Below are 18,291 nucleotides of genomic sequence, written 5' to 3'. Positions count from 1 at the left end.
TTATTAATTTATAAAAAAAAATTATAAAATCATTTAGACTACCTGTATAACTGTACTTATTGAAAAACAGAAACGAGAAAGTCATACAGGTTTGCTGATGATGACAGATTATTATTACTATTATAATATTATTATTATTTGGATTTATATTCTTTAAAAAAAATATCACAACTTATTTCTGAAAGCATTAATGTAAAGTTTATTAAAATCCATCATACTATGGCGGGTATCATCATATTTGCCATCTGTATTTTCCATTCTGCATAGTAAAACAATAATCAGACCTATTCTGGCTGTGCCATAGGCCTATTTTGACAAACAACATTAAGATTTTTAGTACACAAATTGGTACAGTAACATGAAAGCTTGGCTTGGTACTGTAACACCTTAGTGTGTGCTACTGAAAATCTTAAAATAAAAACGTAAACTGGACATGAAAACAATAAAATGGTCATTGTATGGGCTACAGTATGTACTGTATAATTCAGTCAATCATACTGCACAAGAGGGAACCTTCTAGTCACTAGGAGAATTTGACATACGGGAAATTATATTGGCCTTTCTTTGTACCTTGTAAAAAACAAAACAAAACAAAAAACAAACAAACCTATAGTTATGTATAAAAAAAAGAGAAGCAACAAAGACTTCATGAGTAATGTCTTTTTCTCACTTCTCTTCAAATGTTCTGCAGCCAGCTTTATTTAGCTAATTTAAAATTAATCAACCAGTCCATACATTATAGGCAGGCATTTGGCGAGAGTACGATGGATTTAGTATTGTGATTCCACACCTCCAGGCTGTCAGAAGATCTCAGATCTGATCTGTGTAATTGACAGGGAAAAGTCCAGTCCTGCCACGCAATCGGCCTTTCCACCACGATGCATCTGAACGGTCCAGTACTTCAATTATGTCACCAGCATTGAAGCCCAGCTCGTCATCTTCCTCTGCAGTGAAGTCATATACAGCTCTCACCTGTATGGTTGACCTCTGACACACACACACACACACACACACACGCACACACACGCACACACACACAATATAGTGTCAGTAGTACCATAAAAGGTACTAATATTCTTCTGTGTATTTATATAACTAAAGGTGAAATAAATAATAACTGTTTGCAAACAAGATTCTCAAACACCCCCTAATTTCTATTGTTCGGACAAAAAGATAATCCTACCCCCAAACTCACGGCATTGGCTGGTTGTCTCAGCATATTAAGCTGGGACAGGAAAGTATTTTAACATTGAAAATATTACACACGTCACCTTTTTATAAAAAGAAAAAAGAAGAAGTTCACACTCAAGACAGTGTTTCAGCCTTGAGAGCAAGTGAGATTTCTGGTATCATACCGGAGAAGGCAAAGTTTCAGAGGTTCGCCGAGGGGCTGGACTGTTCCTCCCTTGGTGACCCACAGTGTTAGCTTTCTCCTCAACACTTCCTCTCTTACTCTAAAAAAAGAGCACATCTTTATTTATTAGCCAGTTCCCTTTTCTTGCTAAACAATTATGCATAATTATTTACAATTTATATTATATATATATATATGAAGAGTTCAGATGCAAAAGCCTCTAAGTGCCATTTGAAATTCTTCTAGAAATCTTCTAGAATGATCATGTTTATCAAGCTTGTATATTTAAGTTCAGTAAGCTCAGTTAAGTCATTTAAGTGAAACTACTGAAGGTTTCCTATAGGTTACAGTTGGTTAGTTGGAGCAGGTATAATTCTATTTTGAATGGAAGCTTTTTAATAATTCAGCATGGTTTAGTTTTAAATGCATGCACAGCTGGGGTATGACCGTTGACATGCTTGTACTGTACCTTCTGGTTGTGAGATTGATCTGTTGTGTTGCGGTGTTGTGATGAGGTTTGTGGACCGCCATAACCACTACCTGGGGGTGGCCGCGCTTCTGGTTGACTCTTTAACTGAAAATAAGGATTGAACATCATTGATCATTATCTCCTTTACACAGACTCTCAGATTCATTTACATTTAAGCCACGTTTGACAGGATCTGCTCATAAAGTGCATTCATAATATCTAAACCTAGAAATTAAAATTTCTGCCCCACAAAGCTTCACTTTTTGATCTTACATCAGATATCTCTTGAAAAGCAAGAGTGAAATCAGCAGATGGATTAGTTCAAAGAAGGTGATCAATTAATGATTAAGTTTGACTGGACTTCTGCTTTGAGATTCAGTATAAACAGTGACCTAGAAGATTAACAGCAAACCCACTGTATTTATTGATTTAAATCTAGAGTTTACTTACAGGTGGAGGTGCTCTTGGCTCATCTCCACTTCCATCCCTTAGGAAGATCTCCCTCTGCTTGGATATGGAGTTGGTCTTGTAATGCTCCACAAGCTTGTTTAGAGATGTAAACCTATCCGTCCACAGGTAGTACTGGCCCGATTTATCCTTCATAACTTTAAAATGCTGTACATCATACTCATGTCTGCAGAGCAGTGGAAAAAATCAAAGTGAGATATTAATAAGTGAATGTTACAAAAATGAACCCTAAATGTTCACACTTATTTCAGTGTCTTGCATGGCTCTCAAGTGTCACGCATTGAGCATGACAGTAACTCATTTTGGTCTTTTGTCACGCACTCCCGCCACACATTGTATTTCCCAAGTGGAAAAACTATTTATAATACATTTAATATGCCACAGCACCCAAAATTTCTCTGGCTGTGCAGCTCTCACTATGGAGCCGACAGGAATCAAGCGTGTCTCCCCTGGAGTTTTCTTAGTCGAGCCTGCCACTTATCAGCCAATAAAAAAAAAAGAAAAAAAAAAAGAAAGGGGCTACACAATAGCCAATAAGAAAATAGCTCTATTGTATCTAGGTAAGATTTAATGCAATCATTGCATCTGTCCTCTTAGCAATTAAGCATCTTCTCATTCGCCCTTAGAGGAAAGCTCCCCAAAAAGGCCAGGTTAGAGGATGCTGGCCCAAAGAAGGTGGCAAAAAGGGTTGGCCCATTAGAGGAAGAGACAGTGCAGGTGGAAGAGGAAGAGACGGTGGAAGAATCTTTTCTTCTGCAAGTCTGAGCAATTGTTAAGAACAACAACAACAAAACACAAATGCTAATATTATTCCTATGATCCCCCCCAACGACCCCCTGACACTCTTGCCTGTCTTCAATAACATACTAATCAACTAAACTATCTATTAGTGTTTCCTTTTTTAATGTTAACAGAAGCTGCACAACCCGCTCTCTGCACTAGAGGGAACCCTTGCTCATTCTCTCTCTCTCTCATTCTTGCACAGTGCATTCAGTAAGGACCTGCTGTATAGGCGATTTATGAGAGGATGGCTGAAACAAATGGACTGTCTGAACGCTGTAATAAGATGGATGTTACAGATGCATTATTGATGGAGTGTTTACATAGGCCAGATTCAGTGTGTGTGTGAGCATGAAATGGCTCAGGTGTGAGCATCTAGTCAATGAGGATCTTTCAGCCTCATGGCTTAAAGGGTAAGAATACCGACATTACAACGAATGGGATTAAAGATTCACAGCACTCTAAGGGTGACCTTCAATGGTCAGCTGAAATATTTGTACTAGGATAACATTTTCAACATTCTTTTCGTATAATTTTACGCTGATTAAAGCGAAATTAAGAAAACACACAAGCAAAACAAATATGGATGGATATGTGCTGATGCAAAAATTTAAATCTGACATTCTAATCCACTAATTCCAGTTTTACCTGACTGAGATGGAGAAGTCTCCAGGTGAACTCTGGCTGCCACGGATCAGAAAAGCACCCACTTCTTGGGAAATTAGCATCTCCTCAGCCGAGCTACGACTGGCGGTCTCTTTGAACCAGCTGGAGAGGAAATCCAAATACACGTGTGTTTATTCAGGTCTCACTGTTAACTACTACATGCTCACAGGTTATTTGCATGTGGTTGAAAAGATTAATATCACATGAGCTCACCTTGGCGTTTGCCTTTCAACATAGTTTTTTGGTATGAAGCCCTCGTGACCGTGTAGCTCTGCCTTGAACCACTCGTCTTGAGATCCTAGGATCTGTTTAGATTAGTATTTGTCAAAATTAATTTCTGTCACATAAAAAAAAATCATGTATTGGTAAATATTAGTTATGAGATAGATATTTTTATTTATATGAATTTCTAAGTCTTAACTATGAATTAAAAAGTCAAATTTATGAGATAATTTGAGATAAAAAGTAATTTATGACAAAAAGCTGAAATATGAGATAAAAAGTAATTTATGACATAAAAAGCTGAAATATGAGGGAAAACGTTAGAAGTATGATAAAATAAATAAATCTTTAATGCCATAATTCTGACTTTAATATCATAATTCTGACTTTTTGGAAGGAAGTTTTAACAGGGATTTTTTTAATATTATAATATTTTATGCAATGCATAATTGTGTTTGTTTAATTTAAAAAAAAAACTAACAGTGGACAGTGATCATATGACTCACATTAACTTTGTACTAGCTAGACTACTGTAGTCAGGGGTGGTAGAGCAACACTAAAAGATTGTTTGAACTTTATCCTCTATCGGCTGCTGATGCCAACAATTATTTGACAATTCACATGACTCATCTAATGTGTGTCTTGATAGGTTCACACCTCTATATGTGTTTAAAGCTACATTTTGAAGAAATCTTTAATGCCTCATTTTCTGTGCAGTCATGAAGCATCCAGATTTTTATGAACCCATGTTTAGCGAGCCCATTTTTTTCTTCAATGAATCAAAACAATAGCTGGATTTGTCTTATTCACTCTCTACACTGTTCACATTCTGTTTTTTGTTTTTTTTTCACTAGGATCTGTTATGTTTTTCATGTGGTGGTCAATGCATAGAATGATGCTTGCAGTGAGCGGTGTTTTAAAGCCCTGACTCAGGGGCCTCAAAATCTGAAACCAAAGTTAGAGCTTTTAGTTTGAGTGCTTGGGTCCTCTATCAATCACTCACCTTCAGAATGTCTCCTTTCCTGAAGCTCAGCTCATCTTCGGCCGTGCCATTGAAGTCATACTTTCCCCTGGCCTCCATGATAAAATACTGATTTGAACGGAGGAGAGGGTCTATAAACTGCCATTAAAGAGATAGAGAAATGTTACAGGTTACACAAACCAGGCAGATGAAAGCACCAGAAAATGACGAATAAATGCGTTAACCTCAGGCTTGTGAGAGACCAGAGAGGTCAAACTCCTGCTGATGTTCTTGCTAAGCAAAAGTGTGCAGCTGTGGTTACTGTGGTTAGCTAGTCACAATTAAGTAATGCAAAAGTGCATCTGTATTAAGGGAGCAAGTTGGTGAGAAAAAGGCTACTCAATGCTTATCATAGCTTAAGATTTGACCACTCAGTCCTAAAAGTTTTAATGGGAGGGGGGGGGGGGCATAATTATGAACGAAGAGCTCAATACTTACTATAATACACTGTCTGTGATCTGAGGGTGTTAAGACACTTGTTTAACTGGCATCAGGAGACCATCACAGTCAGCTCCACCTAAAGAACAAACAGATGCAGGTGTCAATTGTGTGCCATCACAAAACATACAATTAGTCTATTCACACGTGTGCTACTGTACAATCCAGGTTGTCTAAACTTCTAACTTTTAAGATAACTTTTTTTTTTTAGGAAACAAACATTTAAGTCCATTATTACTTATAATGTTTTGAAGCTTTTATAGCTTCTATTTAGTTAAACTAACCCTTTAAGTCTGTCCATTATAAACACATCAAAAAAATCATATGGTAAAGGTCCAAGAAAGAGATTTTGTGCCTCTTTGAGATGGTACCACAAGACGACATTTGCTAGCAGAGCGCAAGTTTCTGGATGGCACATAAGTCTGAAGTGGTGAGTTTAGGTAAGAGGGAGCAGTGCCAGTGGTTGTTCTGTAGGCGAACGTCAGTGACTTGAATTTAATTAATGCGACCGGCGACTGGCAACCAGTGCAATTTTGTGAGGAGAGGAGTGACGTGTGCTCTCTTCGGAGATAATGTTAATGAATAATGCTGCAGCTGCAGCAGATGTAATATTGTGTCATAGTTGAAATTAAATTTTATCCCTGCAATTGCACCAATAATATTAGGGCTGATGTATATTCTCTTCATAAAATACTGTGGATTCGTTCAAAGAAATGGATGTGCATCTAATCATGCCTCTTGGATTAGACTATTGATGACCAAACAAAAAACAAACTTCTGTTCATTTTTTTTTTTTTGTCCCAATAACAATGATGGCAATAAAATCTCATGATGTTTTTGGTCTCACATAGTGTACATGCTGTATTTGCAGAGTCCTACTCTGGCATAGTTTCCGATGTCATCTATTTCAATTTGTCACCGATTACACTGAACCACTCTCTGCAGACATGGATTTGGAGTCGTCGGTCCCTTCTTCTCCCCTCTGCCCTTGTGAAAAATAATTTCTCAGATGAGCAGCGATTAGATGCAAGAGCGGATCTGTCAGTCATGTTAATGTTCTCATGGTGCTCAGTTATCTTTGCCTAAACTGAGTCTGAGCTCCTGTCGTAACGCAGACAGAGACAAAGAAGGCTCAATGACGACACGTTCAAAAAGCAACAATTTCACATTCAATGGAGTGCAAAGTGTGCCATCCATGATGATTAGAAACTTGACTGCAAATGTTACAGAACACTGTCTGTTCTCTGATCAATGATACACAATTAGTAACCTGAGGAGGAGAGCTGTTGTCTTGGTTTTGGGCAATAATCTCACTTAATCTGGCTATGAATGAGAAATCAGAGAGATGAGATGGAGAGAATATGCTAGAGCAAATTAGATCCACTCTGCATAAAGATACTTTAAGGTGGGTTAATATGTCAAAGTTTATCAAAAATTCAAACCTAAACTTTCTCATGCAGGGTTTAACTAGGGTTTAAAGGTCCACACTGAAACAAATTCAAGATTCATAGGTCATTATTTAAATAAGTAGATTTGTGACATTGATCATGTGTCAGATGTTCTCCAAAAAGATGCTCTTTGGATCATCTCAGATCACGCAGGAGAATATTTCGTTATTCTGCTGTCATTAAAGCAAAAGAGGGATGAACCAAATATGTTCAATGAAATTCAAATTTTACTCATTTGTGACATTCAGTTTTTTTTTTCTGATAATTTCATTTGTAATTAAATTTATTAAATAATTGTGTACACAGTCAGAACTGCTGTTGAACCTGTCACACTTCATCCGCCCTCTACAGATTTGCAGTCTTTCACATATTATAGTCTGTCAATCTGGAATATCAAGATAACAGGCTAAAACAGTGTGAAAATATGAACACATTTGAATTCAAATGAAAACTGTGTTTGGCTTTTTTTTTATCATATTTGTATCTCCCATTTATCTTTTAACCTTGATATACAGACCTCAGAGGTCATGCAAACATCACTAGATCATATAGGCTACAGGCACTAAAATAAAGAGAGAAAAACAAAAAAGCAATTTAAAGACTGAAAGCTGATTTGACTGCTGTTACGGGGAAGTTGTTTCATGAATAAACACTTAGCTTAAGTCTCATTCCCTCGATAAATTATCTCTTTGTGTAACTGTATGTGCTATTTTGCAGAGGTTCAGAGCATAATGTAGCCTACTACTCAACACTTAACACTAAATAGTAAAACAAAGCGAAATACTTGCATTGTTTGTAATTTTTGAGTTGATAATAACTTTTATTGCTAAAAAGGGGAAATTGGAAACTGAAGTAGACAAGCCGACCAAAAGAAATTATATTATTATTTTACAGTTTACATAGGCTATTTTAGCTTCTTCAAAGTAGCACTGCTGTCTAGGTTATATTTTAGATTGCATAGGATTTCTCTCAACCACTTTCAAGTTTTTCCTTCGCTATCCTGACCACCATAAGTATTTAATGTTACATTTACGGCACATTTGTCTACAAAACAAATTTCACGCATTTAAGCACGTCAAGTGAACAGTTTTTGATATGACAAATATATCTCGGCGTGTCAACGCGCACGCACTGTTGCAAGCGTAAAACAACTTCACGCATCTATTTCTGGTAGTGGCACTGGCAACTTTCAGTATTTTTTTTATGAAACTAATTTTGTACCAAATTAGTTTACCGTTTTCTCGCTGATTTACTGTTCGGTAACGAAGAAAAGATAAACATCCCGCAGAAGAACTGTCACCTTACCGTCTCCCAAATCACCCTGCACGCTCAACCTGTCCTGCATGCGCGTCCGCGTGGAGCCGCGTTTCAAAGCACTGCACTGAACAACAGCACCCACATGAACGAGCGGAACCTTTGACTCCGCCCCACAGAGCGCACTATATCCGTGTGAGAAATGTTTAATTGACTTTCAATGGGGTCGATTCAAGGAACTGTTGCCATGATTACAATTTCTGTTCGCAAACGTCTATATCGATCTTGTAGCATGATGTGGCATAACTTTTGTGAACACACTTTACAAGCTTTGAAAACCTTGTTAAATGTAGCCTGTATAGCTGCTATATAAAATGAATAGATAGTTTGATAAACTGTACAACATCTAAACATTTGGTTGATGAATGTTGGTAGCCTAATATGCATTGCCGTTTGTTTATGGTAGTGTTAAAATAAACTATTATCACTTGCGTCTGCTTGTGTAAGTAAAGTTTGCAGAGAAGGAACACAACTTCTGCAGCTCTGCTAGAGTCGCAAAGCATGCGACAGGAAACACAGCTTGAGAACAACTGACTGGAAGTGTGTGGTTTCTCTCTCGTTCTCTCCCTAACACACCATATAAGAAACATGGTGTATATATGCCTTTTACAACACCCAGACAAAGTTATACATATCCTATTCTAAGCACATGAAGCCGATTCTGGCTCAAGAATCTTCAGTCAAGATCTTCAAGCTTTGGCAGAGGAGTGGACAGAATGTGTGTTAAAGTTGGGGGTCCCCCTGCCCTGTGCAAACCTTTGATGCACCTGCTGCAGGAACCAGGCCAACACCTCAAGCCACATAGGGCTTGACATGTAGGCTAATCATGTTTTTGCATGATTTGAGTAACATCATGTTGTTACGCACAATGTGTTAATAGCTAACTGCAAATTGAAACTTACAATTGTAACATGTAAACAGAAATGTAAAATGTGACCCCTCATTTCCAAGAACTCACTGAAATGCCTGTTTTAGGGTGATGAGCTATGGGTTAACTCTGGGTTAACTTCTCCTTTCTGACAAATATCCGTCTTTGTCTGTCAATAATTAGCCTAAGTTAAGCTTCCTGACAGAACACACATGATCTCAGACAGGTCAGAATGAAGAATGGGATTCCCCTTCTGTATCCCGACTATCACAGTCGTGCTTCGCTTGATGTGAAAGAACATGACATACAGTACATCAAATACTAAAGACACATGCAGTATACACTCCTTTAAAATGGAGTTTGTAGGTTTGAGTGTGCAGTTTATCACCTCTATCAGCACATGATGTGCTTCTTGATTCTAAAATTGCTCTTTGATAACACTAGTCAAAATTATTTTATTTATTTATTTATTTGCACTAAATGAGGAAAAAGATGGTCGGGAACTGTTAACATGCTTTTCTGTTTTGTTTTTTTCCAGTAATTAATTGAGTCATATATTTGCCATTTATAACCAGGATGACAGTGATTTTACAATAATCTATCATTAGTTTTTGAATGTATCATTATATATATTTTTATTTCAACAGCAGGGTTGAAAGCATTTTTAACAATACATACAGTAACTGGCCTTGTTTTGTCAGAGAAAGGTAATTATTTCCATTTTATGCATCCTGAAATGAATGTTTTACAGTATAGCCTACAATAAGCAGTGTGTGCAGGGAGGGAGTTAACTCATATTAACTTATATTGAGTTTAGAAAAAATGCCCTTTGAAAAATCGGGAAAAAATGACCGTTGTCCCTCGGTTTTACAGACAAGGCTTGAGCCTAGTCACAGATTAAATGCATATTGGAGCTTTTTCAACTGAAAGTTTGATTGAATTATGGCCTAATCCTGGCTTAATCTAAGCCTGGTCTGTATGTGAAACCGGGAGTGTATTTTTAAAATAATAACATGTGTTGTCAAAGTTGACATTATTGCTCTATATGGTCAGACATTTGCACGTGTCATTATATTAAAGGGATAGTTCACACAAAAAAGAAAAATTAGCCCATGATTTACTCACCCTCAAGTCATCTTCTTTCAAAAGAATACAATCTGAGTTATATTAAAAATCTCCTGGCTCTTTTAAGCTTTATAATGGCAGTGAATGGCCATTTATATCAAGTCCATCAAAGTGCATATCCATCATAAAAGGATCCACACGGCTCTGCGAGGGTTAATACAGGCCTTCTGAAGTGAAGCGATGTGTTCATGTAAGAAAAAATATCCATATTTAAAACCTAATTGACTAAAATAACTAGCTTCTGATTAAGAAATGACGTATTATTTGTCGTACATTGTTTAACCATTAAAATTAAATGATAATATGAAACTATGAACGTGCGAGCATAAGCATGTGTCTAGAAGGTAATTCCGGTCCTCAGTGTGTGAGAAGTAGTTTTGATATCTGATTGAGATTATAATCTAATTCACATCTGGCGAATCTATCTGCCTGTATCTGCAATGGCAACCTGCTTCCTTTCTTCAATGGGAACCGTGAGACACCAGCTCACACCTGCAAGAGAGAGAGAGAGAGGAAACATTAATACAAATCTGTATCAGTAACATATTGGTATAACTTTTTATGCAAGGGACAGAGAATATATTGAAAAAATTCTGTGCATTTGGCCACATCACAGACAGATGTTCCATCCGCCAAAACACACACACACACACACACACACACACACACACACACACACACACACACACACACACACACACACACACACACACACACACACACACACACACACACACACACACACACACACACACACTCACAACAAACACACACTCAACACACATTTTTTTAACGCTTTTTACTGGAAAAAAAAATATCCTGATTCTATTTTTGGGGCATGTGTTATTGTCACAATGTAACCTGTTAACCATTGTCTTGGCTAAGATTGTAATTAATACAATTATAAACAACGCATTCTCACCCCAAGGCGTCACCTTTGACCATGCTTCAATATTTGACGTTTTAGGCGCCCTTTAGCGTCACTTACATGACGCGATCCTACGGCGTCATGTAACTGACGCTAAAGGAAAGCGTCAGTTAGAGGACGCGGTTAGGTTTAGGTGTGGGGTGGGGGTAGGGTACACGCGATCCTAGGGCGTCATCTAACTGACGCTAAAGGGCGCCTAAAGCGTCAGATATTGAAGCATGTCCAATTGCTTCCCAAGGCGTCAGTTAAGTGACGCCTTGGGGGTGAGAATGGGCTGTTATAAAAGGACAACTTTTAAAAGCATTTTTTTTTGTATATTAATTTAACTGGTTATTATTTGAGCCATTTTTATCTTTTATTAATTATTATTTTATTATACCGTTTAATTAAATCATCTTCACAAATGTTGTCGAGGCAGCCCTTGTGCCGAACTCGGGATTTGCATCCTGAACTATCTTGACGACTGGCTGATCCTAGCTCACGCTCGAGACCAGGTTTGCCAACACACGGACCTAGTGCTCTGGCACCTATTTGGGATCAGCTTGGGGACGCACTGGTGGACAGTTTTACGCCCTGACCGAGACGCTTGCTTGCCACGGATTGTTTTGTTTATTATTATTGTTTGGTAAATTATTATTGTGCTTTCTTGCACAAACACTGTGCAAAATCAGGAAGGCAGAGGAGCAGGTCATGTTGGTTGCGTCTCATTGGCCCACCCGGACCTGGTTTTCCAAACTTGTACTCCTCGCGACAGCACATCCCTGGCCAATTCCACTGAGGAAGGGGCACCCATCACACCCTCGTCCCGATCTCTGGAACCTCCACGTGTGGCTCCTGGATGGGACGAGGCAGGTTTAAGTACCCTACCACCAGCGGTGGTGGCATCACTTCTGCTAGAGCGTCGTCCACCAGACATGCCTACGTGTTGAAGTGGAACTTCTTCGTCTCCTGGTGCTCTTCTTACCAAGGAGACCCCAGAAAATGCCGGATCTGTGTTGTACTTTCCTTCCTGCAAGGGGGTTGGAGCGAAGGCTGTCTCCCTCCACCCTAAAAGTCTATGTTGCCACTTTCGCCGCACATGGCGCAGTTGAGGGTAAGTCCATTGAAAAGCACGTGATCATCAGGTTCCTGAGAGGAGTGAGAAGACTGAATCCTCCACGCCTCCTCTCATTCCCTCTTGGGACCTCTCACTGGTTCTAACTGTCCTGCATAGTGCTTCCTTTGTGCCTTTGAAATCAGTGGAGCTTAAGTTCTTGTCAAAAAAACAGCTCTCCTGGTTGCATTGGCATCCATCAAGAGGGTAGGGGACCTATTTTTTTATTTTTATTTTTGATTGTAATAAAATGTGTTTTCAAATTCAAATGCAATTCTGTGTTTTGCCTATAGCTGGACCAGTGCCAGCCTTATAAAGTAGGAAAGTCCCAGGGAACTTCCTTAAACACAGTCTGTACATTGACCCAGTGGCTGGTGGCTTTTAATTACAACTCAAGTGATGAGTTCTGCCTGAGCATGCTCTGTGCCAGCCTGAGTCCGAGCTGGTGAGGTCGTCACAAAGACACAGAACTAATTACATGCGATATGAGGTGGCATTCTGCCAGCATAGCTATAACTATAAGCTTTCTCTCCATCTCGCTCATCCTTCTATTGCACCCTGTATTTCTTATGACAGAGATGCGGCAATAGGTGTCATGTAACTTAACCAACTGCATTTCCTTGCAGCAAGGATGTAGCCTAACATAATCAGGTTTATTTTTTATTTTATTGTTTCTACTTTTCTTAACCTAGCCTTTTTGTTATCAACATTTCAACATTGAACCATCTTCCATGAATAATATTCTTAGAAAATTCATTTTACTTAAAAGACTATATGGCTCTTTGGCCTCTCTATTGCCACCTGTGGTGAAAACATGAAATTGAAAGTTTCCTGGAGAGTTTTTAGTTGCGTCACTTTGATTCTACATGGATGAATCTGATGGTTTAATGACTCCCCATGATTACCTGATCACCACATATCAGAGCCAATCTCTCATTTTACACCATGACCAACTGACAGTTAGAAAAACGTAAGAAAGTGCTATAAAAAAAACATGTTGTCTGGGAAAGTAAGTAGCTTTCCAATAGCTCAAATTGTAACATACAGTGGTGATATTTACATAAAACATTCGGTTCACAACAGAACATGAGGGTTAAGAATCAATCAACCATTGAAAAAACAATACTAGTCGACCACTAATCAGAATACTTGGGAGAATGTATCCTCTTCAGTGGTCTAAGATTTATTTTTGTCAGTCAGGCACAGTAGCCTACCCTACCTAAGTAACGCTTTCACCTTGAAGATGACAAACACGGTCACTCATTCATTCATGGCATCAGCAAATCCCTTTCATTCATTATAAATTTTCTCCCTGTCACTATCCAGCATTTTGACCTCTTTAGCAGTTTCCTCTTCCTGACCATCTGCTGCATGCGGGCTACTCACCTCATCTCCTCAGTGGCAAAGGGAACGGGTTCGAGCAGTTGCCATGGAAACAAAACACCACTGTCAGCAATAAAGTTATCCCAGAGCAACACACACACACACACGCACACATACGGATAATGTGAGTGAACGTATCACAGTAGAGAGGAAAGACTCAGCTGGATTTAACACAGTTTCATGGAGTGCGACTCCACAGAATATGCTCTTCCTTGCAGAGAGGAAAAAGAGGAAATGACACTAAAAAGAGACCCAAGAACAAAAAATGCCAAAAGGAGGTGTGATCTGAAGGAGAGAAAAATACATGCATCACTCACTTTTCATAATTGCACACCAGGCACTGTATGTATATAATGCCAAAGTGAATTGGATTCTTTAGGGTCTAAATGAAAAGTTTGCAATACACTTCAATTAAAAATTATCATTAGTATTGTGAGCAAACACTCACCTGGTCAAAAACAGCTCTGTTTTCAGTACACCGTTTAAGTGCATATGCCTTTATATGATAATGATCTTCTCTCACTACGTCACACGGTCAAACGATCGAACGGCTCGATTTGAGACAGGCGAAAACATAAGGAGATTAAAACAAAAACCTCTTGATTTTGATCATTGATGGTTGTATACAGGCACTGCCAAACACATTTCAGTACAATCAACTTGAAAAAGTGCATGTACCATTATATGACCCATTAAGTTAGTTTATGGTGAACAAAATAATTTACATTTGTATAAGTTTGGGGTCATTAAGATATGTTTATATTTTTGAGAGAAGTCTCCTGTGCTCACCAAGGCATTATATTAGCTATAATGCCGTTTTGTGTCATTTTATTTTCTATTTTAGTATATTTTAAAATTTGATTCATGTGATGGCAAAGTTGATTCTTCATAAATCATTACGCCTACTGATTATGTGCTCAAGAAACATTTCTTATCAATGTTAAAAAAAGAACGTTTGAACAGTAGTGTGTATACGCCTAATGTACATAGTGGACAACAAGGAAATCTTGTCTCATTAATTCAATCCAATGTGTATCTTGTCAGGTCAGTCACTAGGAAACCATTTGGATGTACATATATGTAACGTGACAGATATAACGTTGCCTGTCTCTGAACAGCACTGCAAATACACTACATAAACATTAAATGTTCTAAATAGTTTGGATTCCTTTAGGATAAAATAATAAAAGAGATTCTAGAGGGACAGTCATAAAAAGTAGTCTCGTACATGCTGTAATTTTAGACACCTAGTCTACAAATCCATATCATCACCTTTTCTAATGAAAGGTAAACAGTATGAGCTGGCTCTCTTGTATAACTTGCTTGTCAGGCCTTTTTAGAAAAACTGAGAGTTCTGAAATAACATTAAACTATTAATAATAAAACACTGTTTGTGGCCAAAACTTAAACTTAGAGTGTGGTCCTGGTAAACCCCATGAGGACAGAATGTCCCCACAAAGATGGCAATATTCGATTATTCAATTATAGGCTAAGCTATTTTCCGGTCCCCGTGGAAATTAGCTTATAATAATAAACTTTATTACAGACTCACCGGTCCAGATAAAAAGACAGACAAATAAGACAGTACACTCAATATAAAAAAAAACAAAAATAACAACTTCAAAGGGGACAACTATACCAATGCTTCCATAACTTGGACATATACCGTACGGTGTGGTGCTAAATTTTATATTGGTCAATGCCACAATTATACAATTCTCAGAGTTATTCAACCGACATATAAATTTGTACATGACATTTCTCAATGTGGCTTGCAGAGTATTAACACCTGCCGCCACAAACATCTTGCAGGTGCTACACCAGCGTGGTCTTCTCAACAGAATTCTCAGAGCATCATTGTAAGCTACCTGAAATCATATAAATCATAAGTGATGTTTTTTGAAAAACGTAAAAATGCAGAAAGTTTTCTATGGGTTGGGTCTAAGGGGTAGTGTTAGGGGATATACCGCTTATATTCAGTAAAAAAAAAAAACGTGTGTGTGTGTGTGTGCGTGTGACAGCTAACCCGGTTACCCTTGAAACCAACCTAAGTAACATTGAATAAAAATATAGGACAGGAACTAAAATAACAGGCCATCTCCTCTTTTTTACTGTGTCAAATATAAATCTGTTTCCTATGCTTTAAAGGGGTCACATAACGGTACATGCACTTTTTCCAACTTGATTGTACTGAAATGTGTGTTGGTAGTGCCTGTACACAACCATCATATATTGATAAAATCCATCCAGTGTTTTTTATCCATCCTTAAATGTTTTCCCGTCTCAAATCGAGTCGTCTGAGTGTGTGATGTCCCACGATTGTTGATTGACAGCAGCGTTTCAACACGAACAACCATTCAGAAACGCCCTGTTCAAGCCTTAATTGTCGAACTTCTTCGGGGCCGTCATCTTGTTCTAGTCTGACTCCGCTTCAAACTGATATGGTTGCACAGATGTGTCCTCAGAGACTCCCGCTGACATTTTTTCTCCAAAATATACCCTCTACTGTTGTCAAGGCAACACTTCACGTGAGTTGTGTCAAAACGCCCGCAGAACAGAGGGGCGGGGTGAGCGAGGCTCATTATCATTTAAAGAACATGCACTTAAATGGCCTGCTGAAAACAGAGCTGTTTTTGACCAGGTAAAATGAGTGTTTTCTTACAAAACTAATGAGAATATTTAATTAAAGTAGCCTATATTACAAAGTTTTTATTTAGACTTTTAATCATATTAACTTGTGTAAAAATGGCATTATATGACCTGGGCACATTTGTGACGGACCACGGATGTCATGTGACACTGAGAATACCTGGCTCATCTCCGTCCTCCTCTCTGACCCCATGAGCACACGCCTGTCTCCATGGCGAGGTGAGAGCTCCTGCTGGAATTTTCTGTCTCTCTCTCTCTAAGAATTGATTAACAGATCGACACCCTGTAAAAAAAAAAATAGAAACTGTCTTTAGTTTTCAATACCTCACATTTGTGGTGACACCAAACTTTGCACTATTTATAAGGTTCTATTTATATTTGTAGAGTCTGATAAATGCAAGAAAGATGCTTTCTGTCCGCACTGTTGCTCTTTTTTGGGATTAATAAATTAACTCATTGGCATTATAAAGCAGCTAGGTCTAATTAGGATTAGCATACAGTTTACTATTTTTGCCAAATAGTATGCTAGTCCAAACTCAAACATAGACTATTTCAATATCTATCTTTGTTGTTTGCTGAACTGGTGGAATATGTAACACAGTCTCATCCCAAGTCGTCATACAACTGACGTCTTGGTTAGTTGACGATCGCGGGCCGGGTAGGTTTAGGGGTAGGTTTAGGTCTGGGGTAGGGTTAGGATCCGATAACGTCATCTAACAGACATTTAAGGGTAGGCCTACCCTAAAAAGGCGGATGTTGACGTATGGTCAAAAGACGTCCCAAGACGTCAGTTATATGACGTCTTGGGATGAGACTGCACTGGAATATGACACCAAAGAATATGCAGACGTTATAGAATACGCAGCACTCTTATAAAAACAAACAAACGGTTAAATATAGAATCAAATTTTAAAGAACCCTTTATGCCTCTGTTCTATAGATAAAGACATGTTTTAAATTATAACATATCATTTTCATGTTTAATGGGTTATTAAAACAATTCTAGTGACAGCATATGGTTGCAAGCCATTTAATTCATTAAATTGTACAAAATGACAATATTCAACAAAATGAATTAAAACCAAATTGATAAAATGGGAAAATGTATTTAAAAGGTATCGGCCTTTAAGGTTTAGAACGTTTTTAGAACGGTTTAGAAGTCATTTCTATTTTGATATGTAAATATTGAAACCCTGGTGGCAGCATGTAATGAAAACTCTAAATCATCAACAGGGGGCAGTGTTTAGCTTTTATCAAAAAAAAAAAAAAAAAAAAAAAAAACCTGACTTATTTTGCCCTGTCTTTGTTTCTGTGTGTGCACATATGCACACTTTAAAATCTTAAGATAAAAGAGAAAATGGCCAGTAAATGGCCATTATTTATTTATTCTTATATATGAGAGAGATGCCCGCACCAGAAAACAGTGATACAGGTTGGGTTATGAGGGTAGAGACCCGGTCAGTGGTGTTAAATACTGAAAGAGATCATTTCCTTTTATTTTTAAAATGGCTACAATCAACTCTAACCAAAACTCCATCCATTTATTTCTCTCTTAGAGCAGATGGCCCATCTGTAGGGGTGTGTGTCCCTCACGCTGACATTCATCTTGTTCTACATTTATTCATATTTGTTGTATCTTTTATTTGAATTCCCTTTAAGGATTACACTGCTTTGTGCTGTGCTTGCATTCTTGGTTCTTACCTCTCTCTCGCTTGCTCTCTCTGGAAGTGGATGGAGATATGGATGCAGTCCAGACAGTGAGTCCTCAGCGCTCTGCATTTCTGGTTAAATCTCTGGTAATGTGATTCACAATCAATTTGACTTCAACAGAGCAGAGGCAAGCAGGTGAGCTAAACAAGAGGAGACGTGAAATTACTCACTCCCCTCTCCATGGCAACGCTTCAAACCTGACCTCCTATAATCTACATTGTAATAACCACTGCATAAAAAGGAAAAAAAAAAAATCTCTCAAAGCACTGTTGCACTTACACACAGACAAAAGAAAGGGTTTGAGGGTGACTCTCATTTTATTCCCTTTATCTGTTAGTGACCTTTAGAAGACGGG

At 38.1% G+C, this 18,291-nt stretch overlaps 1 protein-coding gene across 2 annotated transcripts; it reads right to left on the bottom strand.

Moving 5' to 3' along the window:
* Window positions 1–90: 90 nt before the first annotated feature.
* Window positions 91–8,291, bottom strand: grap2a (GRB2 related adaptor protein 2a). Of its 2 annotated transcripts, none has more exons than XM_089128507.1 (9): window positions 8,172–8,291; window positions 5,419–5,497; window positions 4,963–5,079; window positions 3,951–4,042; window positions 3,720–3,839; window positions 2,274–2,457; window positions 1,824–1,928; window positions 1,356–1,454; window positions 91–987 (listed from the first exon to the last, which is right to left on the bottom strand). In XM_089128507.1, exons 3-9 carry the CDS (start codon window positions 5,038–5,040, stop codon window positions 811–813), a joined length of 855 nt encoding a protein of 284 aa, XP_088984633.1. In that variant the 5' UTR covers window positions 5,041–5,079; window positions 5,419–5,497; window positions 8,172–8,291; the 3' UTR covers window positions 91–810. The 2 variants fall into 2 exon arrangements, with proteins under 2 accessions (XP_088984633.1, XP_039543619.1); XM_039687685.2 differs by lacking the exon at window positions 8,172–8,291 and adding an exon at window positions 8,101–8,162.
* Between the last annotated feature and the right edge of the window lie 10,000 nt (window positions 8,292–18,291).

This window comes from Pimephales promelas, chromosome 3 (genome assembly GCF_988280905.1).
Source record: "Pimephales promelas chromosome 3, fPimPro1.hap1.1, whole genome shotgun sequence".
Classification (NCBI taxonomy): Eukaryota; Metazoa; Chordata; class Actinopteri; order Cypriniformes; family Leuciscidae; genus Pimephales; species Pimephales promelas.
This window is presented reverse-complemented; position numbering and strand designations above follow the sequence as displayed.

Bases quoted from the DNA above. Each gene is read 5' to 3' on its own strand.
- grap2a (XM_089128507.1), bottom strand. From the start codon at position 5,040: ATGGAGGCCAGGGGAAAGTATGACTTCAATGGCACGGCCGAAGATGAG. The intron at 3,840-3,950 runs GTGAGCTCATGT...TTTCCTCTCCAG, and splicing joins GTTGAAAGGCAAACGCCAAG to CTGGTTCAAAGAGACCGCCA. The intron at 988-1,355 runs GTATGATACCAG...TGTGTGTGTCAG, and splicing joins CTGAAACTTTGCCTTCTCCG to AGGTCAACCATACAGGTGAG.